Here is a 27056-nt window from a genome sequence, read left to right on the forward strand (position 1 = left end):
CCCAGGCAGCCAGGCAGCACCACCTGCCCAAAGAAAAACAAAGACCTAATCCATCAAAGTCTGTACTTCTGGGAAAGTCCCTAGAAGTCCTAACCTTGCTTTTTGGCATCTGAAGTTCTGCTTCTGACGGAGGTGTGCTTAGAAGCCCACCCGAGAAAGGCTTAGGGCGTCAGCTGGCCCACTGCTGTGGTTTCTGTATACCCTCACACCACCCCCGAGGCTTGGATCCTCCACATAGTAGGTCCTGGGGAAAGTGAGCCAAAGGCTGAGACGCAAGCAGAAACCCCTGTGTTCCCAGGGCTTTCCTTCCCTGTCTGTCTCTGCAGTGATCTGGGCTCTCTGGGGCTCACCTGTGTCTCCATCAGCCCCTCTCAAATCTTCCACTAGTTTCCTACCGAGGATGAGGGGTAGGAAGGAGGCACGATGACTCAGGATTTGTAGAAGTTAAGACACATATTTAATGAGAAAGCGGGGCGGGGGGCACGTGGGATGACATGTAGGAGTCAGTCTCCCAGTTTTTCCTATCAAAAGCGTCTCACCTGTGATCACCATCCTCCGGAACCTAATGCCTGCTAAGCAAGTCTTCATTCCTTTCCCGTTTGTTAAGAATTTCAGTTTTTCCTTTCGTCTTCTTCTTCTGTTTTCTCCAACCTTTCGGCCTCCCCTCTGGCTGCGTCCATTTTCCTCTCCAATAGGCTTACATTGTCTGAGACTGTGTGGTCCGAGTCTTCTGAGAGCCTCCTGTAGATTTCCCTCGACTCTTTACTGGTTATTTCTTTTGGTGACCTACCGTCCCCTAACAGTTTTCTGGCAAGTTCTCCGGGGCCTTTGCTGTCATGCTCCTCCGATCTCTGCTTCGACCCCTCATCGTCCGTGGTATCTCTCTCGCTCTCCGTGGGATCCCTTTCCCACTGTCTCATCACCTTCTCGGGCTCCTCCCGAGCTCGCCTGGATTCCTTCTCTGATGATGCTCCTGGCAGCTCCATCAGCGCATTGACCTCCTCTGGGAAACAGAACGGGGTGGGGGCAGATTGAAGATCTTACTGTGACTCGGCCTCTGGAGGCCTGTGCTTCTGGGAGCAAAGCCCTGAGAGCTCTTTCCTATGGTGTGACAGCTCACGCTTCCAAAAGGGTAGAACTGGTCATGGCTCAGGGCCTGACGGCAGTCCTGCTCTAACATCTGTGGTGATGCTGTGCACATGACACCCCTCCACTGTCATGGGATTGCACAGGAACCCAAGACTGACACAAGGGATAATTACGCCATCGTCTTCCTCCAAGCAAGAGCAAAATCAGAATTTGAACCCAAGACAATCTGGCCCAAAAGCACAGGCGCTGTTCCCTATGAGAAATGACAGTGATATTTTTTTCTTGGTCCATGCCACATGAGCAGCCACTGCCTACCACACTGCTCCCACAACCACGCCTTCCCCAGGAGGATGCAAAAACCATCCTCCTGGGCTGGAGAGATGGCTCAGCGGTTAAGAGCATTGCCTGCTCTTCCAGAGGTCCTGAGTTCAATTCCCAGCAACCACATGGTGGCTCACAACCATCTGTAATGAGGTCTGGTGCCCTCTTCTGGCCTGCAGGCACACACACAGACAGAATATTGTACACATAATAAATAAATAAATATAAATATAAAAAGGCATCCTCCTTCCCTTAACAAAAATGGCATAGGTCATAGGTGCTAGGAAATGACACAGGTTCTTTTTTGCCAGTGTCCCCATCCTGCCACCATTTTATTTGTCTGTGGAAAGCAATCAGCACTGAATTCTCTTATAATCATGTGAGCAGGTTGTAAGCAAGAGGGGCACCCAGAGAGCTGCTTGTGACCAAAGGGGTTCCTGATCCTTGTCTCTGATAATTATAGAAAAGCCACTATCACCTCCTGGGTGTCCTTCATGCTCTTCCTGGAAGTGGTTCCCGTGGAAGTCGCCAATAGAGGCTTAACAGGTCCATGGCTATCCCAAGGTAAAAAGATGGACAACACTGCCCTCTACTGTCCAGACAATGAATAAATAACCCGGAGACATTCACAGGGCAGCTGGGCTGGGGGCAAACCCTGGCTGAGGTGAACTGCATTCTCGCCCGGTCCTGGCCCAAGAAAGGATGCAGCCGCTGCTGGCAACTAAATGAGCAGACCCCGAGGGCAGTGCCACCCCGGCCTGGGGAGGTGACTGGCAAGTTGGCAGGTCTGCTGTGAGGGAAGGGCAGGGGAGGGACTCACGTTTCTCTGCCTTTTCCCTAAGTATCTCCCTGTAGTTAGTTTTCTTAAGTTCTTCAATGATGCCCTTGTTAGCGTCGTCTAAGGCCTGTGGAAGGCAGAGGAGCTGGTGAACTTTTTTTCCCCCATGGCTGCCTTCAAATTCCTGATCCTCCTGCCTCTGCTTTCCAAGTGCTGGGATTACAAGCATGCACCACCACACCAGGCTGGTTGGTTTGTTTTGAAATAGGGTCCCATTATGTAGTCCAAGCTGGTCTCAAAATCATGGTCCTCCTGCAATTCACAATCTCTACCTCAGCTGGGATTACAATCCTCGCCCAGACCCTGCTTTCTGTGGGGTCTCGAGGAAGTTCTCTCACATCATAGTTGTCTCAGAGGCTGTCACGGGACACAGTACCTGCATGTGTGTTCTGGTTGTGTGTACTGCATGCGTGTACTGGATGTGTGTACTGCATGCATGTACTAGATGTGTGTACTGCATGCGTGTACTGCATGCGTGTACTGGAGGCCCAGAGGGCATGGCTACTCTTCTTCAGCGTGGTTTGAGGGTCCCTGTCAGCTTTTGGGTCTGGAGATGGCGACGCAGGAGGGTGAGGGGGCTTCAGACCTGGCCCCACAAAGAACCACTGAGTTAATCAAACACTGCGTAGCCTTCAGGGTAATTCAGCCCTGCCTCTGGGGTAGCCTCCAGCTCTGACTCCCAGGAGACCCGGGCTCTCGCTCTGAACCTCCCTGGTCCCTTATGATGCTGGTCACAAACCAGGGCTTATGCTTTGCTCTCAGTTTTCCCACAGACACCGAGCCTCTTATGGACCACAGCCGTCAGGCCACACATGGACTCAGCGGTCCATACTAACTGTGCTCGGGAAATACTTGTGCTTTCTGTAGGGCGGTTACAAGCACGCACATGCACACACACATACACACACATACACACACACACACACACACACACACACACAGGGAAAAATAGAAAAGGGAGGAAAATAAACAATCAGCCAGGCGGTGGTGGCGCACGCCTTTAATCCCAGCACTCAGGAGGCAGAGGCAGGCGGATCTCTGTGAGTTCAAGGCCAGCCTGGTCTACAAGAGCTAGTTCCAGGACAGGCTCCAAAGCCACAGAAAAACCCTGTCTCGAAAAACCAAACAAAAAAAAAAAAAAAAGAAAGAAAGGAAAACGAAAAGCGCAAAGGCTGTGCTTAGAGTCTTACAGTCCCAGCTGCTCTGGAGCCTGAGGCAGGAGGATCACTTGAGGTTGAGGCCAGCCCGGGCAATGTAAAGAGACCTCATATTAATTAATTAGCTAATTAATAATACATAAGAAGATAATAGTAAGTGTCGGGGTGCATAGGACATCAAAGAGGTGAATGTGTTTGGTCAAAGTTTGGCTTGTTTGTTTGTTTCCAATAAAACCACTCAGATAGATGGGCTGCTTGCTATACAGATGAACAGTGGTGGCGAAGGTCAAAACCGGTACCCTGCCAGCATGTCCTACAGCAAGTGGGAATGAGCAGCTGGGGAAGGCCGAGGGGAGCCGAGGGCCCAACCACCCACTCCCACACCCCATCCCCACGCCCAGCGGGTGACAAACCACCCACTCCCACACGCCCCCCTCCCACCCCCCATCCCCCCACCCCCCATCCCCCACGCGGCTGACAAAGGCTCACGCTGATGATGGCCTGCTGCGCTTCATTGTTGTGGACCAGCTTGGCTCTCTCCAGGGCCTTCTCGAAGTTGTTCACAGCTGACTCGAAGTCTCTCAGCTTCACTGGAGAGCAGGGGAGAAGGCAGAGAACAAACTGAGTCCCTCTGTGTAGCTGGACAGAGCCCCTGGCCTGCCTGACCACTCCCAGGACCCATCAGAAGTTTGTGTGAGCTGGAATCAGCCCCGGGTGACCACCGAGCTGCTCCGCCCCATCTCTGAAGCATATTCCTGGTCTGTGTGGCACTGAGGACCGGGACACAGGAGAACACTGAAGATCCTAGGCGCCACAAAGAAGTCAATGAGGGGAGAGATCTTAGGATAGGCACAGCACACACAACGTGTATCTCCAGGGTGGGGAATGCAACTGAATCTGGACATGGCTCCCAAAGAGGCAATCTATCCTTCTTAGTTTTTGTTTGGTTTTGTTTTTTTTTGAGACAGGGCTTCACTGCTTAACTCTGGCCATCCTGAAACTCACTCTGTAGACCAGGCTGGCCTCAAACTCACAGACATTGGCCTACCTCTGCCTCCCTGGTTCTGGGATTAAAGGCGTGCACCACCATCACCTGGTTTAGATACTTTTTAAGTTTTTTGAAAATGCTACGCAGGGCTGGGGGCATGGCTCAGTTGGTAGAATACCTACCTATCATGCATGAAGCCCTGGGTTCGACTCCCAAAACTGGGTGTGGTGGCACACACCTGCAATCCCAACACCTAGGAGGGTGAGGCAGGGGAAGTATAAGGTCCTGATTGGCTGTCAAGTTCAAGACTAGCTTGGGACACATAAGACCCTGTCTCATGGGTTTGTTTGTTTGTTTTTCACAAACAAAACAAAATGGGGAGGTGGAGAGATGGCTCAATGGGTAAAAGCACTCGCGAGGCAAGCGTGAGGACCTGAGTTCAAATCCTCAGTACCCATGGAAAAGGTACTACCTGTGCCTGCAGCCTCAACACTGGGAGGCAGGTAGACCCCAGGAGCTTATTCGCCAGTCAACCCAACTGAAATGGAGAGACTACCATCCTACATCTTCCTGTGGCCTCTGCACACACATCCACACAGCTTATGCACAGAAAGACAGCAACGATAATAATCCCCCTGGGAAGGAAGGTGACATGGAGAGGCGGGTGTGTGCCACAGACAGCTGCTGGGACCTCCAGTTCCATCCTCTGATAGGACGGAGAACAGGTGGCTCTGCAGAGCTCACCCAGCCAGTTAGCACTGGAGCCGAGACCGGACTGATTCACTGAGAGACAGAGTGGAAGATCGGTGCCCTTAACAAGAGCTCCATCTGGGGTTGGAGAGATGGCTCAGGGGTTAAGAACACTGGCTGCTATTCCAGAAGTCCTGAGTTCAATCCCCAGAATGTGTCCAGAAAGACCATAATGCCCTAGGAGAGACCCTTAAATGAGCATAGCTTTTAACTGACTCCTGATGACTCAGCAGATCTCTCAAAAGATTCTTCTTGCAGCAAATGGAAGTTAACACAGAGACCCACAACTGGCCCCCAGGAAGGGGATAACAGACTGCAGAGAACCTGTGCCCAGAATAACAAATTACAAATGACATGTAATGGGAGCCTAAATGGGACATCTATATAATCCCAAATCTCAAGGATATTCACAGAAGAGGAAGAAGACAGACTGTGAGAGCCAGGTGAATGACGTCAAGAAAACAGTGTTTCCTGGCTACAACAGGGTAGTTGTATGCAGGGAACCACGGAGTTGGCCTGGTCTAGCTGCCTTGAGAGGCATACGTCATATGGGTTTCTCAGGTTAGAGTGCATGGCTCCAGAGGCGCAATATGCCTTCCAGTTCCTGAGAGACCGATACACTCCCTCAGGCAGTGAAGCATTCAGGCTGCTTTACGTTCCTCTCTTTGTTCCCTCAGTAGTCAAGGAAGCATGAAGGCCTCACAGCACAATTGGTCTTAGATATTAATCTTGTGTCCTCTGTGTGGCCTGCAAACTTCACTGTTTCCTGGCAACTACAACTGAATCGATTGTGGCAATTGGCATTATTTTCTGTTTCTGATAAAGGTATATAAAGTCTGGTTGCTCTCAGTAAAATGGCGATAGCCCCTCTGACCTCACCTGATTTCACTCCTCCCAGCCCTATCGGGTGACGGGCAAGTCAGCACAGGTGCCCACGGTTGTACAGATAAACCTGCAGCAGCTAGGCAAGCCAGCACAAGACTGGACAAGTTCAAGCAAAATCCCAGCATGGAGGGGAATATGGGGTACGAAGTCAGTCCCACCCTCAGCTGAGGAGCTACTGGCATGTGATTGCTGCTCCCTGGTAGGTTGATCACACTCTAGGGCAGGCCCCACGCTGGACACTGGCTGAGCAACACGAATTGCATTTAGTGGGTTAAGAACAAAAAGATAGGGCTGGAGAGATGGCTCAGTGGTTAAGAGCACTGCCTGCTCTTCCAAAGGTCCTGAGTTCAATTCCCAGCAACCACATGGTGGCTCACAACCATCTGTAATGAGATCTGGTGTCCTGGTGTGCAGGCAGAAAACTGTATACAGAGTAAATAAATAAATCTTAAAAAAAAAGAACAAAAAGGTAACACAAAGTTGGATGGGGAGGGAAAGTGACGCTGGATCCGTGAGGAACTAGAGGAGGGGAGGTAAAAATATGTGTGTGAAATCTTCAAAGAAGTAATTAAAATATTATTTAAAAAATTAAAACAAAGCCAGGCAGTGGGGATGCACGCCTTTAATCCTAGTGCTCGGGAGGCAGAGGCAGGCAGATCTCTGAGTTTGAAGACAGCTTGGTCTACAGATTGAGTTCCAGAACAACCAGGGCTGCACAGAGAAACCCTGTCTTGAAAAAAGAAAATTAATTAATTAAAACAAGCAAATAGAGAAGCAAAGAAACAAAAAAAAAGTTGGAGTGACTTGTGCTCATTCTTAATTAAAGCAAGAATGTGAACACAGGGTAGGCTCGGCCCTGGGAACTCCCATCCACATGCAGTAGCTGGGCTTGACGCTGGGAGAAACAGGTAGGATGGAAGACTCTGAACCCGTACCTTGTGCCTGTGCCACCAGAACACTAGCGTTCAGCTGCCACTCGAGGTCCCCTTCCTCCTCGGCGTATTGCTGAGACTTCTCACCGTAACTCTGGGCTTGCCATGCCTGGTCCAGCTCCAAGTAACAGCGTCCAATCTCATGGAACAGCCATGTCTTCTCCAGGGTGGTTTTGGCCAGAGGAATCTTCTCCTCCCACCTGGAGAAAGAAGAAGAAGCAGGTTAGTTCCTTCCCAACGCTGCGCTCAGCTACAGCAGACCCAGGCTTCCTGTGGGCGCGGAATAAAACTCATTCTTTCTGATCCAGAGGAAATTAGTGAGTACCAACCTATTTATTCCCAAGATGTCAAAGTGTTTTGGTAACATCTGCGGGATCAAATCTGGTATAACCATTGAAAAATAATGTTTGAAAAGAGTACCCCAAGGCTGGTGGAGGGGGGTATAATTTAGTGGTAGAGCGATTGCCTAGTACACATGAGACCCTACACTAATTTCAGCTCCACAAAAACCAAACAGTAAGAAAATACCAGGGCTGGAGAGATGGCTAACATGTCCTGAGTTCAATTCCCAGAGAGCACATGGTGGCTCACAACCATCTGTAATGAGATCTGGTGCCCTCTTCTGGCTTGCAGGCAGAACACTGTATACATAATAAATAAATAAGTGTGTGTGTGTGTGTGTGTGTGTGTGTGTGTGTGTGTATTTGGTTTTTTGAGACAGGGTTTCTCTGTGTAACAACCCTAGATGTCCTGGAACTCACTTTGTAGACCAGGCTGTCTTCAAACTCACAGAGATCCACCTGCCCTTGCCTCCCAAGTGCTGAGACTAAAAGCATATGCCTCCACCGCCCAGCTTACATAATAAATATTTAAAAAAACAAAACAATCAAAACAACCAAAATAACACAAAAAGCTTCAGAATTACTAGGTTAGGCTCAGTGGTACAGACCTGTAATCACAAGTACCGGGGCGGAGAAGGCAGGAGAGAATGAGTCTGAGGGCAGGCTGAACAACCGAGAGAAGACGTGTTTCAAAACGTGAAGTAAAAAGAAGGCTGGGGATTTGAGTGAGTGGCAGAGTACTTACCTAACATGCACAAGGACCTAAGTTCAAGCACTGGCATTGGAGAGAGAAAGAACGCTAACTAAAATTCTAGAGGAGGAAAAGCGGCACAGACAAAAAAAGATTGGAATGAAAAGAACTCTGAGCTCAGCCCTGCGACTCCAGTACCTAAAGCTGCCTCAGCCACAAGGTGAGCTCAAGACCAGCACGGGTTGCATAGTGAGAGCCCGGCTCCAAAGCCACGGTGCTGGAGATGAGGATCAGTTGGTAGGAGGCTTGTCTAGCACGCATGGAGCCCTGTGTACAGCCTCACCACCACAGAAAACGGGGAGCGCTGACACGTCTGATAGTAGAGGAGGATCCAAAGTTCAAGGTCAGCCTTCACTACAAAGGCCAACCTGGGCTACGTGAGACTTCAATCACAATAAATAAATAAAAATAAAAATAAATAAATAATAAATGTGAAGTCAAATAGATATTTTTCTTTGGATGGTGGTTCTAATTTTTCCCCTCTCCTTTTATTTTCCAAATTAGAATTTTAACAATGAGCATGTATTTATTATGAGACACATTATTACAAAATGACATTGAGGGTGGGCGGGCTCTCATACTCCCCTTTTAGACACGGAGGGCATCAGGAGAACAAACCCCGTGATGTGGGAGGATGCTTGGTGTCCGAGTGTCAGAGGTCTGAAGGACAGTGTCCCTCCAGAAAGTGTACCTGCACCCAAGGAACTGGCTCTCCAGGTCTGGGCTGCATCTGAAGCTCCCTAGAGCTGTGCACACCCACCCCACTGAGCAGATAACCAACTCCGGGGTTAGAGCTCAAATAGGCCGTCTGGAGAGTCGAGATACTGTTCCCAGAGATGCCACACAGTCACAGAGCCACGGAAGAGCCTCTATGGAAGTCCCGAAGGTTGCTGGGTCTACCAGCTCCAAAACTAAGAGTCGCCTAGAAATGGGTTGCCAGCTGGTGACTCGGCCCCATGGGAAAGGAGTTTGCCACACGAGATTGGCGACCCGAGTCTGACCCTGCCACCAGTGTAAACATGGACGGAGAGCTCTGACTCCACAAAGTTGTCCTCTGGTCACCACATGTGCTTGGTGGGACACACATGCCGTCTCCCCAGCCCCACATCATGCATACAATGCACGAGCACACACACACACACACACACACACACACGCACACGCGCGCACGCACACACACACACCTTAATAATAAATATTTTTAAAAATTAAGTTCTTGAGTCCTGACCTTCAGTTTAGAATTAGGATTTCCAACTGGGCAATGGTGGCAGATGTCTTTAATCCCAGCACTCGGGAGGCAGAAGCAGGCGACTCTCTGTGAGTTTGAGGCCAGCCTGGTCTACAGAGCAAGTACCAGTATAGCCAAGGCTACACAGAGAAAGCCTATCTTGAAAAACAAACAAGCAAACAAAAGAATTAGAATTACCAGGGACAAGACCAAATAATTATTTTCTTTTAATTTTATTTTTTACATTGTTACTGTGTGTGTGTGTGTGTGTGTGTGTGTGTAACACACAGGTGCCATGGTTTGATGTGGAGCTAAGAGGACAAAAGCTGGTTCTGCTGGTTTTTCCTTCCACCATGTGGGTCCCAGGGATCAAAGTTGTTAAATTTGGTGGCAGGCACCTTTTACCTCTAAGCTATCTCATCAGCCCAAGGCCGAGCAACTCTCGTGCCTGAGAAGAACTCAGCGTGCTTCTGATAGCTCGGAGATTCTGAGAAAATGTCGGTTCTCCTCCACTGACTCATTTAAATGAGAAGATCCACGGGGGCAGGGGGAAGGAGGAGGAGAAGAGGAGCAGTAGGGATGTAAAATAAATAAAAAGTTTAATTAATAAAAAGAAATAAAGCTAAGTAAATGAGAAGATCAGAGTTTTAAAGTGGTTAATCAGAGACTGGAGAGATGGCCCAGAGGTTAGGAATATTGTCTGCTCTTTTAGAGGACCCAGGTTTAATTCCCAGGACCCGCATGGCAGTTCACGTTTTTCCCCGGTCCCGGGGATCTTATGGCCTTTTTTGACCTTCCTGGGCGCCAAGCCTATGTGTACAGACAGGCATGCAATCAGAACACCTTACACCTAAGATAATTTACAAGAAGAAATGTTTTAAAGTGGCCGCTCAGCGGTGGGGAAAAAAGAAAACTTGTTGAGATTGACAAGGTGACACGCTGGTGTCCCATATGGCCATGGGTTTGGTCCCCAGCACCAGACAGACCAGACAAGGACGTCAATGTCACCCAGCAGAGCCAGGAGTCTAGGTCATCTGGTCCTCCTTCCTTCCCATCATCACCATCACCTCTCCTCTTCCTCATTTCTTTTCTTCTTCTTTCTTCTTCTTCTTGAGATAGGGTTCTTTTCTTTTGTCTGAGACAGGATTTCTCTGTACAATCCTAACTATTCTGGAACGCAATCTGTAGCCCAGGCTGGCCTTGCACTCACAGAGATAGATCTGCCTGCCTCTGCCTCCTGAGTGCTGTGATAAAAACCGCTTGCACCATCGCTGCCTGGCCTTGAGATAGGGTTTTGCTACGTAGCTCTATTTGGCCTGAACTTCTGGAGATGCTCCTCTCTCAGGTTCCTGAGTAACTAGGATTCCTGGCATGGACTGCCACACCAGGTTTCTGCCTTTTTGCCAGAGTTATGTCCCCGACTGGAATTCCCGTGTGAGGGAAGGAAGTCCCAGTCCCGGTTAGGGAAGGGGCAGTCTATACTACTCACGTGTCAATGGCTTGCTGGAATTTCCCAACTCTGGCAAAAACTCTGCCAATATTGTCAAGGGCTCTTGATTTTGCATCTGGAAGGTCACTGTGGAGAAGCAGCAAAGACAGCCATTAAGTAAAAATCAGACATTGTGGTGAAAAAGACAGACACTGGGGTCCTGACTCCAGGAATTCAGAGTTCCAGGCTGGCAGAGCTGTGGCACACAGGTCCCTCTGCACCCTGAGATGGGCATCATAAGGGTCTGACCGGAGTTGACAACCTACAAAGATGTCCCTTTGGTCCAACAATTCTCCCTTCTAAAATTTACCTCAAGGTAATGTAACAAGAACATCAATTAAAATGTTTCTTATTTTAGAAACAATCTCTTAGGGGCAACCTAACAAGGGCTAATTGGTGGGCATGAAAAAAAGTCTATGACATAGGAAGTGAAAAAGTCAGTGTGCTGGGGGTGCAGCTCAGTCACACAGGGCTTGCTTAGCATGTGCAAGACCCTGAGCTTTTCCCAGCCAGAGGAGAAAACACGTCTGTGCGGGTCTAAGCTGCTGACTCTGAAGATGCCAAAGGAGCATGGGAGCCATGGAATGAACATACGTGCATTCCTGCACACACACACACACACACACACACACACACACACACACACAGAGAGAGAGAGAGAGAGAGAGACAGAGAGACAGAGAGAGAGACAGAGAGAGACAGAGAGGGAGAGACAGAGACAGAGAGAGAGAGACAGAGAGAGAGAGAGGAAGAGACACTTTCTCAAAGAAAAAACTGAAGAGTCCTACACGCTACACGTGGATGCCCAACACCCCCTTCTGGCCTCCACGCACACCCTACACATATACATATACAATCACATAGACATACACAAATAATTAAAAAAAAACTCTCAGCCGGGCAGTGGTGGCGCACGCCTTTAATCCCAGCACTCGGGAGGCAGAGGCAGGCAGATCTCTGGAAGTTCGAGACCAGCCTGGTCTACAAAAGCTAGCTCCAGGACAGGCTCTAAAGCTGCAGAGAAACCCTGTCTCGAAAAACAAAAAACAAACAAACAAACAAACAAACAAAAAACTCTCGCTGTCAAAGGGAACAATTAAAACTGAGCTCAAAGATCTTAGTTTGCTTTGTGTTTGGTTCTAGAGTCCGGCAAGGCTTCATTTGACAAAATAGAATTATTATTCCAGTAAACTGAGCAGAATGAGTACATAACTAGAAAGGATTCCAGAAAACACAGTGAGCCAAGACCCAAGACAGCTCCTGCAGCCCTGGGGAGGGGCCTGTCGTGCCCACTCCCAGCCCAACTCAGCCAAAGAACAAAGGCCAAGCACAATGAACGCAAGGAGCGACAGACAAGGAGGTGAGAGGCTATCGCTGCAGCAACCGCCCGACGGAAACTTTGGTGGATCACCACCCAGGCCTTCGTGAACCAGAGAAAGCTGCACCAGGAGGTGAAGACCCTACAGGCCCAGGCTGCCCAGTCTGCCAAGCAGACAGGCCTGTGGATTGGAATGGTGGAGAACTTCAGTCAGGAACTTAGGGAAATTGGGGATGTGGAGAACTGGGCTCAGAGCATTGAGCTGGACATGCTCTCTCCATTGTCACTGTCCTGGAGTATGTCTACAGAGGGCAGCTGCCATCTGCACCATCCTGGTCTCTCTCCTGTCCCCAAAACGCACCCCTTTCATCCTACCCTCCCAGACAGGAGGGAGACTGGTGGGTCATAAGCAGAATACAAGCTTCCAAAAGAAAGAAGGAAGGAAGGGAAGGAGGAAGGGAGGGAGGGAGGGAGGGAAGGAAGGAAGGAAGGGAAGGAGGGAGGGAGGAAGAAAAGAAAGAGAGAGAGAGAGAGAGAGAGAGAGAGAGAGAGAGAGAGAGAGAGAGAGAATGGAGGAAGATGGAGGAGGGTAGAGAATGGTGGGAAATGGAAGACAAGCAAAGAAGACGGAAGGGGATGGATGAGAATAGCTCTTTCCCAATTACTTTCCATGTAAGGCTGAGACCCAGAGAGAATAATAGAAAAATAAGATTGATTAATATCAGGTTACTTCTGTTAGGTTTTTTTTTTCCTGTAATGCTTAATTCAGAGAGAGACTTCGTTATCTTGCCAATTAAAACGAGGCCGTTTATGAAACATGGCAGTTATCTCTGTAATGCCCTTTTCTCAGGTCAACTGGACAGCATAGTTTCAGCTTAGCAATGTGAATTCAGCATGAGTGACTGACTCCAGTTTGTTTTTAACACCGCTCAGCTGCGATCTGCTCCACTTGCGCCTCGCTCTTTCCTGTTGCAGGCTGGCCTCTCCTCCCCTTCTCTTCAGCACCTTTCTGTGGAGCCAGAGCCAGGCACCAGGCACGGCGGCACATGCCAGCAGTTCCAGATTACCCAGGAGGCTATGATAGAAGGGCCGCTTGAGCCAGGAGTTTGAGGCCAGCCTAGGCTACACAGCAAGACTGCCATTTTAAAACAGCCTATCGTAGTGGCTCGCAAATGTCATCCTAGCACCCAAGGGGCTGAGGCAGAAGGATCGGGAGTTCGAAGCTAGCTGTGGCTAGACTGCAAGTCTGAGGTTAGCCTGGGCTACATGAGACCCTGTCTCAAAAACGAAACCAAACAAAGCAAAGCAGAGATAAGCCACTAGTCAGTCATACAGGCTAGGCAGTGGTGGCACACACCTGTAGAGCCAGTACTTGGGAGTCGGAGGCAGACGGATCGCCGTGAGTTCAGGCCACCCTGAGCTACACAAGATCGAAACAGAGCTCACACAAAGGTCATCCCAGCATTTGGGATCCCACGCCTTTAATCCCAGCACTAGGGAGGTGGAGACAGGAGTGATTTGGCTGGGCAGAGAGAGGAATACAAGGCAGGAGGAGACAGGAGCTCAGATGCAATCTGAAGTTTCGGATTCTGAGGATTCATAGAGACAGGATCACCCCTTTGGTCTGAGCATTGGTAGATTTAAGAACTCTCTAGTGGCTGATGTCTCCGCTTCTCTGATCTTCAATACTAACCCCTATATCTGACTCCAGGTTTTTACTATTAAGATCAATTAGAATTCGTGCTACAGTGTGAGGGGGGAGGGGGTGGTGAGAGATTTCCCCGGAGTTTTGAATTAAACCCAGCATGGCAGAACTTTCTGAAAATCAAACTCCCTTATTGGCTTCAATCTAGCCTATCATAGAATCAGTCCCCAAATCACCCATCTCTCTGCCAAGGATGGTCCTTGCCTTCCACATGTCCACTCTCAACCTCCTGTCCTGAATCCCCTCTGGTAGGGTTCCTGCCGGTCTCTATCCAAGGACCCTCAGCCACACTTTTCCCCAGCTGCCCTCATAGTCTGTCTGAGTTAGGTTTCCCTTCCAGAGTGGGCTCCCTTGGGTCTAGGGAGTATGGCTCCATGGTAGAGCCTGCCTAGCATACACAGGGACACAGGTTGGATCTCCAGAGCCACCACAAAGTTAAAGGTGGGCACTCTGCTCTGGTGTGAGAACATAGACAATCACACAGCGCTTTCTTCATTTATTCAGAATACTAATCAGAGCTGCCAAGAGCGGTGGTGTATACCTTTATGTCTTTAATTCCAGGACTCCAGAGGCAGAGGCAGGTATAACTCTGAGTTTGAAGCCAGATTGGTCTATACAATGAGTTCTAGGTGACCTAGGACTACATAGTGAGACCCTGTCTCAGAAGAAGAAGGAGGAGGAGGAGGAGGAGGAGGAGGAGGAGGAGGAGGAGGAGGAGGAGGAGGAGGAGGAGGAGGAGGGACTGAGCCGGGAGGTGTTGGCACACACTTTTAATCCCAGCACTCAGGAGACAGAAGCAGGTAGATCACTGTGAGTTCGAGGCCAGCCTAGTCTACAGAGCGTGAGCCAGAACAGGCTCCATAGCTACACAGAGAAACCCTGTCTTAAAAAAAAAAACCAACAAAAATGTAGTTCCGTGTTAGAATACTTGGCTAGAATTCATGAGGTCTAGGTTCAGGCCTACCATGGAAAGTTTAAAAAGCAATAAAAATTTTTTTAAGCCGGGCGGTGGTGGCGCACGCCTTTAATCCCAGCACTCGGGAGGCAGAGGCAGGTGGATCTCTGAGTTCGAGGCCAGCCTGGTCTACAAGAGCTAGTTCCAGGACAGGCTCTAGAAACTACAGGGAAACCCTATCTCGAAAAAAACCAAAAAAAACAAAATTTTTTTTTTAAAAATATTTATTAAGTATACAGTATTCTGTCTGTATATATGCCTGCAGGCCAGAAGAGGGCACCAGATCTCATTACAGATGGTTGTGAGCCACCATGTGGTTGCTGGGAATTGAACTCAGGACCTTTGGAAGAGCAGGCAATGCTCTTAACCGCTGAGCCATCTCACCAGCCCCAAGCAATAAAAAACTTATAGCAAGGCCTGGGGACATACACAAGGCCCTGCATTTGATCCCCAACCACCACATAATCCTTGCATGATCCCAACAGGCAGGAGGTTATGGAGTTCACAGTCATCCTCAGTGAGTTCAAGCTAACCTGGGCTACTTGAAAGCCTATCTCATTTAAAACAAGAACAACAACAAACTACCAGCAGCAAGAAGGCACGTAAATCAAATCTGCATCCACCCAAGAAATAAATGAGGGCTGGAGTACTGAGAAGCCTCTTGGACAAGTCATTGGCTAACCGGTGAGTCGCCACAGAATTCACCTAGACTAGGGTTTCTAGGTAAGACCCCATTCTCAGATACTGAAAAGGCAGGAACTAGCTAGCCAGGCCAAGTGGTCTGTGCTTGTAATTGTGATCCCAGCTCCTGGGAGAGAGAAGTAGGAGGATCAGGAGGTGGAGGCCAGCCTGGGCTACATAGTAAAATCCTGTCTCAAAACATACAAAAATAAAAAAGGAACATTGTCAAGAACACTGCTGTGTTCCCAGTCACTTGGCACTCCTGTTACATGACAAGGACTGATTAATAAGAGAATGACTCTCTTCCCAAAGTCCAATATCTAAGAGGGCCAATAGGGTAGGATACCAGTGGACAGGGAGGAACGGGGTGGGATCTCTACACCCCTTCTTCCAGCCCTACCCCTACTCAATGTCAAGAGCTTTCCTCGAGTGAGACCCTAATTTAAAAGTTGAAGAATTAGAGGTAGTGGCTTGACAGAGCAAGCTCTGAGGACAGGGACACCCTCCTGAGGAGGCAAAAGCAGAGTCAAAGCTGAGATCCTTCCCATGGCTTCAGGCCAGAAAGCCAGGCTGAGTGCAAAAAGGGGGGGGGAGCAGCCTGTGAGCACTGGGTTGTTTTTTCATGGGAAGCCCAGGGCAGGTGGCCAGGACAGGAGGGAGGTATTCAGGAGCCTCCTGGGCTTCCTCAAGGGAGTGGCTGCCTAAGGTTTAGGGACTCCAAGCTGTACTAGAGAGACTGAAAAGACTGAGTGAGACTGGTTACATGTGGGACTGCTACAGGGCATTCAAAGAGGAATGCCTTGGAGTCAGTGAAACATCCGTGTCTGGGGCTTGTGGGGAAAGAAGCGAAGGCATGGGAGATGGCTGTATCCAGGGTTAACACACCGTTTTTTTCTTTTGGAGACTGAGTCTGACTTGTTTAGTCCTGAGCAGCCTTGAACTCACAGAGATGCGCCTGCCTTTGCCTCCTGTGCTCGGATTAAGACCCTCAGACCACACATGCCTTATCTTCCCCGTCAGGATCCCTGTCAGGTGGTATTATTAGAACTTCAGGACAGGTAAGAAACTGAGGCGACGGGCTGCTCAGATCCACACAGCTCGAAGTGACAGAGCTAGGAACCAAAGACAAAGCTCTCTCCAACTCTGGGTCCATCCCACTCCTTGCTCCATTCTAGACTGACTGATGTGTGATCTTCCTTAGCCCTTGGAAACATGCAAGAAATTGCCTAGGAATGGATGGCACTGAGGGTGTGGCTAAGTGAGGAGGGGGCAGGAGCTACTGTGCACAAGGCTGTGAGTGGCAGGCACTACAGGCAACGGGGGAGGGGCTATGACCCAGAAAGCGATGGCCTGGTTTCTTGGGAAGCCTTGAGTCTTGGGAAGAGCCCATCTCTAGGAGTATTAACAGTACTGTTATGATGCATGCTGGGTACTTCCGTGTTGGTCAGCAGGGAAGAAGAGTCCTCAGACAAAGGGCTTAGAAATCTGTGCTAACAGCAAGAGAGAGACACCCAAACAGGGAGAGCAGCCAGCTGTGGCTAAGGGCTGAGGCACTGAGTGAAAATGGGGTAGCCCACTTTGAACGTGAAGAGTTTCTCCAAAAGGCTCATGCATTAAAGCTGGGTCCCCACTTGGCGGCGCTGTAGAGAAGAGATTAGATCAAGAAAGCACCAACAAGCCACTGATGGGTTCTCCCAGAATGGCTACTGAGAGCTGGAACCTGAAGTGGGCCACCAGGAACGTTTCTTTGAGTCTCTTATCCCTGGCCCTTTCTCTCTCTGATCCCTGGCTGCAGGCCACTGAGGGAGAGGCTTTCCAGGGCTCCCCACAATTAAAACAACGACAACAAACCCAGGATGCCCGGAAAGTGATGGCCCCATCGGGATGTTTCAGGTTGAGAGCAGCTTATTTTAGGGAGACTTGTATCACTGTTAGATGAATAATAGGTACAGCCTCAGGTTCTTGCTCTTCTTATGTGTGTTTCTGTACATGTGTATGGTATATCTCTGTGTGGCGTATGTGTGGTATGTGTGTATGTGTGCATGTGTATGGTATGTCTGTGTATGTGTGGTGTGTGTGTGGCTGTGTATGTGATTGGTATGTCTGTGTGTGTGCTGTGTGTGTATGTGTGCATGTGTATGGTATGTCTGTGTGTGTGCTGTGTGTGTGCATGTGCATGGTATTGTGAATGTGCGTGCATGTGTGTGTTTGTGTATATGGTGTGTTTGTGTGTATGTGCATGTGTATGGTATTGTGAGTGTGTGTGTGCATGTGTGTGTGTCTGTAGGTCAACTGGGACTAACTGAACCCAAGGCCTTGAACATGCCAGGCAGTTGCTCTACTGCTGAACTACATCCCCAGCCCTATTGTTTCAAGTCCTTGGCCTGTAACTTTATGTCTATCTTCTCCTTCACACCAGCGCAGGAACAGCCGTGCCCACCCCACCGAGTGGGAACACTGAGTCAGAGCCGCCGCAGGCCTTGCCTAAGGTCCCACTGCCCAGTCAGCTCTGCTGGACTCCAGGCCTTATCCTCTGGGGCACCACATGGCTCACGAAATTCTGCTTGACTTGATCCAGCGTCCTCTTGGTCCCTCTCCCACTCCATCCTGAAGCTTCCTCCAGCCTCAGGTCTTCCCACAGGGCCAGCATGCTACATTATTAACACACACCCTGCCCAGGCATCCCCCAGTGTGCTTTTTAACAGGATCACAATTGTAATTTCAATAGCTAGGCCACTTTTTGTCAGAGATATCCAAACCTATATCTATCTGGTCATTGTTATGTTCCCCAATGCTAGAAATATCTGGCATGCCAGGGACCCATTGGGAGCTCCTTGGAAATTTGAGCCATTGTACTCCAGTATATGGAAAAAAAAAATCTACCAGCGCAGGTTTGCTTTCTACCTTCAGTCTTGAGTACTCAACCCCTGCTTTCACTGGACTCTACCTTGGGCCTTCCCTGCAGGACAGAAAACGGGAACGAAGCTATGGGCAACCCTGGCAAAGGGTCTCGGAGGCCTAGGGACCTTGGCCACCCTGGGGCACTCACTATTCTTTGGCGATCTCCAGGTCCTTTCTGTGGCTCTGCAAGGCAGCCACCATCTGCCCCAGTTCAATCTGGGCGTTGCCTATGCAGCTGTACAAGTTCCCAACCAGTTCATCCTTGTTCGGCACCTCGTCTTTGTTCCATTCCAGAACCTTCTTAAGTACTTTCTCAGCCTTTTGAAGACTCCCTTCGGCACTGCCACTGGTCAACACTGGGAAGAGAAGGAGGTGACAAGGAGGTGAGGTCAGCCTCCTCGCTGCTGATGGGCTGACCCCTCTCCTCCTAGATAGTTTCCACCCATGGGTCAGCAGAAGCCAGAGCTCAGGCTATCGCGTCGCTTCCTCCCCTTGCCCTGGGAATGCTACCCACACATGTCAATGTCCTCCAGGCTCTTGAGGATGTAGTGGGCTGTCTGCGAGGGACTGCGCTTCCGGTCCCTTAGCCACTTCTCTTGCATGAGCTTCCGGTCTCGCTCCCTGGCGTAGATGGGCTTTTGCTGCCTCCAGAAGTTGCTACGGGTGTCCAGGTAGTTGATGCCGGTCATGATGAGGTCCTCCACGGTCAGGCCACCCTTGATGGTGCCTTTGATGAGGTCTGCGGGGAAGGGGTTTGGGAGGGCGTCACTGAGATCGCACATGTAAGGGAGTCATCTATTCCAGGATTGGAGTCCCTGCTCTAGGGCCCGGAGGACCTCTGCCTGTTACTGTAGTAACAGCGAGGTAAGAGGGAGTATGTGGGCTGGGTGGAAAGGGTCTAACTGAGCCAGGAGGAGGTCAGAGGCACATTTTGGGGACAAGAAGGGTCACCTGGACAACTCTGAGAAGCCTGTACTCGGGGCTCCCTCCTTTCAAGCTGTGCCCTCAGAAAGAAGGGGAGTCTGAATGTAAAACGTGGCCCACGATGCCAGTCCTTATCGAGTAGCCAGGAGCCAAGTAAGCCAGTGCATGCTGGGAGCCGTAGGGGAATGCTTTCATCCTGTCTACTGTATGGTCAGAGGTCAGAGCCAACTGCAGTGATGCAAGACCACTGCTCAGGTCACTCCTGCCCTCCCCGGCAGGTCCTCTGGAGAGCAGGAAGCCTTCAGGCCTGTGACCAAGGAGATGTGCCAGCGGTAAAGCCCTGTGCCACAACCCTGCGGAGAACCCTGCAGATGGCCTTAGGAAACCAGTTCTGGAGAGAAGGTATTTGTTTCCAAGGTGACTCCCCCGCCCCCCGCAGGCTTATCAGTTCACTGTGATGCCCCCACCCGAGGTTAGTGGGGGGTGTATATGTTTCAGAGCACAGTGTGACAGGAAGTGTACTGGGACAGGGTTCTAGTGACGAGGACACCACTTGATTGTCATCACCTTGGACATTCAGTGAATTCTAGTTCCTCATCTATGAAATGAGGGAGAGACCTGGTGACGTTTCAGAACACGCAGTACTAACGTGCCAAATCCCAGCACCTGTCAGTCAGGTTCCTTTACCCACGGTTCGGCATGTGGCAGTGGTGATTTGCATATTGAGTGTCCCTCCCTCAGTGGCCTGTGTAGTGAAGGCTTGGTTCCTAGCCCACGTGCCAGCGGGACAAGGTGGAAGAACTTTCAGGAGGTGGAGCCTATTGGAAGGAAGGTAGGTAGGCTCTTGGGGGCCTGCCTTTGAGCAGGGGATATCGGAACCTCTGTCCCCTCCTCTGTCATTATGTCCCAGTCACCGGTCACCTCTGTCCTACTAGCTGCTCCTCACAACAACGTTCTGCCTCGCCTCAGGCCCTAAGACAGTAGAGTTACCTGAATACCTGACTATGAAATCTCTGAAACTTAAGCAGAAATAAAACTTTTTTTTTTTTTTTTCTGGAAACGGGGTCTCACGATATAGCCCTGACTGTCCTGGAACTTGTTGCACAGACCAGGCTGGCCTCACAAACTCACAGACATCCACCTGCGTCTGCCTTTGTCTCTGCTGTGATGAAAGGTGTGGGCCGCCACGCCAGACCCGTATCTTTCCTTCTTACAAGCTGATTATCTCAGGTGTTCTGTCACAGTGATGGAAAGTTGGCAAAGGATCCCACGTACTTAAAAGCAGTGACCCTGAATGTGGACCTCTCTGTGGGTTCAGATGTGAGCCGTCGTGTTGCCTAGTCTCACCTTGTGTGACTTGAGTCAGGGGAGAAATGCTATCAAACCTAGCCACGCGTCTGTGGCAGGAGCATTCCGCGACAGGCTGTGCCTTAGGCACCCACCCCAGGGTTTGCGCTGCCCCAGCCCTGCTGGCCACAACGGGTCAGAGACCTTCATCCAGAAGGAGCTTTTCCAGGTATTCCTTGTCCACGTACAGCTCCCCGAGCAGCTGCCGGACGGTCTTCTCGCTCTTGAGTGAACCCTTTCGCTTGGTTTCGTGCTTGGTGTTGTTGTATAGCAGCTGCTTCACAGGTGGTGGCTTCTGTTGGGCTTTCTTACTCTGGAAAACGGAGCAACATCCAGTGGAGCTTCACCAAGGAGCACCAAGTACACAGTATGGACTGAGAGTCTACGACCCCAGTGTCCTGCTCCTCAGAGTACTGGCTGAGAACCGTGAAATGTGCTCGATTGGGTACAGCTGGGTTCCCAAGTTACCTCTGGAGCCGGGGCAGAATCTCATGGCAGCCCATGCTGGGCAGAAGGGAAAGGCTCCTAGGCAGTAGTGTTTGGAAGACACATATGACCTCAGAATCAGGCACCTTACCTCAGCTTGTTTGCTTAAGAAGGAGAGGTCTCCTTTGTTCTCCAGCTTAATTGAAGAAGGACCTGCAGGACAGAGGCGGGGACTCAGCTGGGCCAAAACCTCTCAGGAACGACCTATCACATACTTTAATGTGGAAATGGCTTCCTTTGGCAAGGAGGTGGCAGAGGCTGTGGCAGAGCTGGCTCGAGCCACCCTAACACACAAACGGTGCAGGACATTTGGTGAAACGCTCTCTTAGACACTAGCCGGGCCCCCACTGGCCCCAGGCCACAGCAGCCAAATTTCCAAATAAAGGGGGATCCAGGATTCAGGGAGACACTGTCACATGTCACCTCCCTCCATTCTCTGCTCTGCTATCCACAGGGACGAGCTCTCCCTCACCTCCTTCTTCTCTCTGCTGTGGAGCTGATAGATAAAGCTACTGGTTGGTACTTGTGTGATGGGGGAGGAGCCAGCCTCAGAAAAGCTGGACTCGGGATCCTGTTCTAGCCTAGGAATGACTTCAGACTCCAGAAAGGACAACTTCAGAGCAGCCCTCCTAGCAGGGCTAGAAAGTCACTCCACGGACAGATAGAATTTAACCTGTGACAGCAGCAGCAGCCAAATCCAAGTGTGAGACTCCCCGGTGGGGCGGCAGCTGCCTGCGCCCCGCACCTCAGACCTTCCCCACACCTTCCTGGATTAGGGCGCAGCCCCTCGCTCGCTTGCTCGCTTGCTCGCTCACTCACTTCCCACTGAGTTGTTGATGGCTTCCTGGGCTTTCTGAATTCCAACCTTGAATTCCCGATCAGGTCTCAGTTTGTAGCCTCGATGATAGAACACCAAGGCAAATTCAAAGTCTCCCATGGTGTACAGGGTCTCCGCCTTCTGCAAAATCCCCTGGAATGAAAGACAGCCGAATCCAGATGGAGAGACAAGAGCTTAACGGGCTTGTGTGGTAGGATGGAAGGGTCTTAGACTGGAGGTCAAGGTTGGAAGACGAGAGGCAGGTACTGAGGAGAAAAGGGCATCAGACACTAAGCGATCCAGCTGGTTCTTCAACTACCAGTACCCGGAGTCTGCTGTAATAATGGGAATGGCGAAAGCAAGGCTGAGTCCTCCCACCCAGCAGTCACCTTGCAGAACGTTGGGTCACTCTGCAGTGAGGCCTCGGCGTCATTCAGGGATTTCTCCAGGTCTCCCATCTTCAGGTAGCACTTGGAGCGGGCAACGAGGCAGTTCTTATCTCCGCTCTGAAGGTGAAGAGCCTGGCAAAGGAAGCGCTCTGATGGACAAATGCCAGGAAGAGCAAGGCAGCAGCCTGACCCGAAAGGGCAGCCCACAGCTCCAGCAGTTCCTCGGGGACCCTCCAGGTCAGTACACCGGCCTGAGTCTCATCCGTCCAACGCAGTCTCTGCTCAGTGAACATGAGTATCTAGCTGCATGTTGGCTGGTTTTGGAGAAAGCTGAATCTCAGCTACTAAGGAAGCCACTGGTTGAGATGTGGGAGTTGGTTATGCTGAGGCTATACGACTGTCTGCCAGATACTTCTAGCTTATTCCAGCAAGATGGTTTGTGTATACCAAGCTCAATAGCAAATCTCAGTCGGTTGCATGCCATTCACAATATAATTATCAAAATCTAGTGCAAACAAAATAGGTTTCAGGACCATCTGAAACTTGGGTTTTTCATCCACTAGCCTTTGTGTGTAAGGATCAGAACCCAGGACTTCACAAACACTGAGTTACACCCCTAACCTAAAGTCCCCCCCCCAATTTGTTGTTCTGTTGTTGTTTGGCTTGGAGAGATGGTTTTACACTGTAGCCATGACCCGCCTGCAGCTTGCTATGTAGATGAACCAGGCTAGCCTCAAGCACTCTGCCATCTTCCTGGCTCTACCGTGCGGGTGCTGGTGTTACAGGCTTGTGCCCCCATGCCCAGCCCTTCTCTTATTTCTTCAGTCTCCTTTCGAGTAGCTGGGATTACAGACACACGCCATCGCCACTGGCTTGAGCCTTCCTCTTCTTTCTTTCTTTCTTTCTTTCTTTCTTTCTTTCTTTCTTTCTTCCTTTCTTTCTTTCTTTCTTAATGTGGCAAACTGAGAATTATCACTATTTGGGGAGATGGAAACATGAGGAAGACAGAAGCCGTCTGGGAATCCCTAGTATAAGGACGGGCACTTCCCTCACTCCCCATATCCTGCCACCTTTTGTTTTCTGTTTTTTTAATTAATTTTGTGAGTGTTTGTCCGTGTGGGCACGTGCGTGCAACAGCAGGCATGTGGAGGTCAGAGAACAACAGTCTGCTCAAGACTTTCTCTCCCGCTACCAAACTCAGTTCACCAGGCTTGGTTAAAAGATTCTTTATCCCCTGAGCCATTTGACCAGCCCAGCTTGTTTGTTTCTTGAGACAAGGCCTCACATTGGCCAGGATGGCTTCAGACTCTATGTAGCTGGGGCTGCCCCTGATCGTCTTGCCTCAGCCTCCCTCACGTGCTAGACCTACCAGTGTGTGTCATCACACCCAGCTATGTCCTGTCACCTTCTGACTGAGTCCTAGTCCTGGAGCAGCCAGGACAGAGAGGGAACATTGGCCCGAGGGAAGGTGACTGTGCATGGGAAGGTCTCCTGTTCTAGGAAAGGCAGGCATCCGACGGGCATCCCCTGGGCTTCAGGCCAAGTCTGCCCTCTCCCTCTTCCTTCTTTTCTAGAAAGAGGAAGCGGCTGTGGTCTTTCCTAGAATGGGAGGGCTTCTCTCCCATAGCTACCTGCCCTTGGGGTCACTTGGGGCCACCTTCGCTTTCTGTTTCAGCTGCTCCAGGACCAGACAGCTCTGGGGGAAGAGGGGACTGGGAGGGGGCAGGGCTCCTGAACTCAGTCTGCCTACCTGGGCATCATTTTTTTTTTTGAAGGGTGTGACTTGGGGGAGAGGCAGAAGACTGGGGAACAGCTGAGAAGCTCAACTTTATGAAAGTCTTGGGTTTTGTCAGTGGGTTGACACTTTATTTAAGAATTGTTTTTTTTTTTTTATTTATTTTTATTTTACGTGCACTGTTGTTTTGTCTGCACGTATGTTTGCATGAGGATGCGGGATCCCCTGGAATCAGAGTTATAGGCAGATGTGAACTGTCATGTGGGTGCTGGGAATTGAACCGGGGTCCTCTGAAAGAGCAACCAGTGCTCTTAACCGCAGAGCCATCTCTAGCCCCCATTTAAGGGTTTTTGTTTGTTTTTTTTTTCTGTTTTTTTTCGAGACCGGGTTTCTCTGTGTGACAGCTCTGGCTGCCCTGGAGCTCGATTTGTAGAGCAGGCTGGCCTTGCCTTGAACTCACAGAGATCCTCCTGCCTCTGCCTCCCGACTGTTGGTTGTTTTCATTTGTTTAACTTGGTTCTTTTGAAACAGCTTTACTATTTAGCCCAGGCTTGTCTTGAATTCACTGTGTAGCCCAGGCTGGCCTCAAACTCGAAATCCTCCTGTCTCAGTCTCCTGAGTATTGGGATTACAAGGACCACCATGCTCTGCTGCTTCTACCATTTGAAATAAGGAGCACTGGGTACGGTGGCACACATCTTTGATCCTAGCACTCTGGAGGCACAGGCAGGTGGATTTCTGAGATTGAGGTAGCCTGATCTACAGAACAAGTTCCAGGATGGCCAGGACTACACAGAGAAACCCTGTCCTGAAAAACAAACAAAAAAAAAGAAATTAGCTGCAGGCTATGAACTGGTCATGTTGCTCAGCAGAGGAGCGATTGCCTGGCATGTGGGAGGGGGTGAGTCCCAAGACCACAGCAAAAAACAAACAAACAAACAAAATAACAACAAAAACCAGTATGTGCTCTCTAGTAAAGAAATTGTAATTTTGTTTTTGAGGCAGGGTCTCCACTATCCCAAGCTAGTCTTGAACTTGCTAAATAGCCACGGCTGCTCTTAAATCTCTGTTCCTCCCGTTTCTACCCACGAGGTGCTCAGTTTTAAGCAGGATCCAAACCAGGGCCTCATGCATAGGAGGCAAACACTCTACCTACTAAACTGCATCTCCAGCAAAAGGAAAAGGTTGCAAGAACACTTTACAGTGTGGAGGTTGGCACCCCAGGAACTGGAATCGAATCTGAGTGTCTTGCTCGGAGGCTCTTCCTCCCTCCCCCACCTGCTGGTTCAGTGCAGTGACCTTGGGTGTGTTATTTAACTACTGTATCAACTTCCTCATCTATAAAGTGGAGCAACGTTAGTAACAACCCTCTCCCCATAGCCATGCAGTTTGGTTCGTACCCTAAGACAACTCCCAAATCCCTTTGGGGTGCAAGGGTGATACAATATACTAACTTCAGTGACCATTTGTTTTGGTTTTTTTTTCGAGACAAGGTTTCTCTGTAGCTTTGGAGCCTATCCTGGAACTAGCTCTTGTAGATCAGGTTGACCTCGAACTCACAGAGATCCTCCTGCCTCTGCCTCCCAAGTGCTGGGATTAAAGGTGTGCGCCACCACCGCCCGGCAACTGACCACTTTCTTACAAGCCAGGCTGTGCCAGAGACTGTGCCATCTACACTTAGCCTCTCAGGCAAACTGCAGCTAATGAAGGGAAACTGAGTTTATTAAGCAACAGGTAACCGCCAACTGGTGGACCAACAAACGGGAGAAAATGACGAAGGCCAGCGTTCTTGTGACAGTGGTGCATCACAGCCACCAGGAACATTAGATACGACGTGGATTATCAAGGCATCATCAGGACCCCACACTACCAGGGATGAAAAATGGAGACGAGGGCGGGGCTGCAGGGCGGGGCTGCTCCTCCAGAGGACCCATGTTCGAGTTCCAGCACCCAAATGGCAGCTCAATCCTCGGTAACTCTAGTTCCGGAGGATCTAATGTCCTCTTCTGTCTTCCAAGAGCAACGTATGCGTGTGGTGTGTGCATATACACACAGGCAAAACACCCATACCCGTGAAAAGAATTTTGAAATGGTGATGGGGGAACTATTTTTAAAATAGAGATGGTTCATTGGTTAATGGCACTTACTGCTCTTGCAGAGGACCCAGGTCTGGATCCCAGCACTGGGTGATGGCACGTAACTGCCTGTAATTCCAGTTCTAGGGGATCTAGGAAGGCCCTCTTCTGGTTTCCACAGGCACCAGGCATGCATGTGGTATGCAAACAGCCAAGCACAAGCATCCATGCATACATACAGGCGTGCTCGCAAAAAAAAAAAAAAAAAAAAAAAAAAGTCTTTCTAAATAAATAAATAAATAAGGTGTTGAGCCAGGTAGTGGTGTTCTAGCACTCCAGGTCAACTGCAAGATAGGGAGCTGGCCTCTGAAGTACATGAGGAGACCATTTTCTGAGGGTGACACACCCCCAATCATTGCTCAGGCAGGAGACTGTTGCAAGTTTGAGACCACCCTGGTCTACAGAACAAGACCCTATCTCAGAAGGGAGAGGAGGGAGGGAGGGAGGAGAAAAGGGGGGGGGAGAAAGAAGCCAAAAAAAAAAAAAAGGAATGAGGAGTGGGGGGGGGAGGAGGCAGAGGAGGAGAGAGAAAAGGGGGAGGAGGCAGAGGAGGGGGAGAAAAGGGGGAGGAGGGGGAAAGGAGAAAGGCTAAACAATGATAGGTTTAAGCGCGACTCACGTTGCTGAAGCTCTGGGCGGCCTTAGCATAGTTCCCGCACAGGTACAACCTCTCGCCTTCTGCCATGTAAGAGGGAAAGGTGCTTCGCAAGGTTTCAGCTTCGCCGTCGGACATGGTCACCAGAATTTTGGAGATTCTGAAGCGGATCCAGAAAGGGAAAGTGGCAGGAGAGAACCTCCGCCGAGTTTGTAGCAGTCCCGTCTCTTAGCAACCCAGAGACATAGTTTGACTTCCGGCCCCTCCCCTCCCCTGCGCAGTGTTAGGGTCGATCACGG

General features: G+C 50.1%; 1 protein-coding gene across 1 annotated transcript; it reads right to left on the reverse strand.

Moving 5' to 3' along the window:
* Positions 1-1633: 1633 nt before the first annotated feature.
* On the reverse strand, positions 1634-26950 carry Odad4 (outer dynein arm docking complex subunit 4). Its single transcript, XM_038327547.1, has 11 exons — positions 26782-26950; positions 22293-22424; positions 21906-22056; positions 21178-21239; positions 20745-20913; positions 18844-19068; positions 18478-18685; positions 10770-10856; positions 6964-7160; positions 3895-3995; positions 1634-2315 (listed from the first exon to the last, which is right to left on the reverse strand). The coding sequence occupies exons 1-11, from the start codon at positions 26893-26895 to the stop codon at positions 2037-2039; spliced, it is 1725 nt and encodes a 574-aa protein (XP_038183475.1). The 5' UTR covers positions 26896-26950; the 3' UTR covers positions 1634-2036.
* Between the last annotated feature and the right edge of the window lie 106 nt (positions 26951-27056).

This window comes from Arvicola amphibius, chromosome 4, assembly GCF_903992535.2.
Source record: "Arvicola amphibius chromosome 4, mArvAmp1.2, whole genome shotgun sequence".
NCBI classification, from domain to species: Eukaryota; Metazoa; Chordata; class Mammalia; order Rodentia; family Cricetidae; genus Arvicola; species Arvicola amphibius.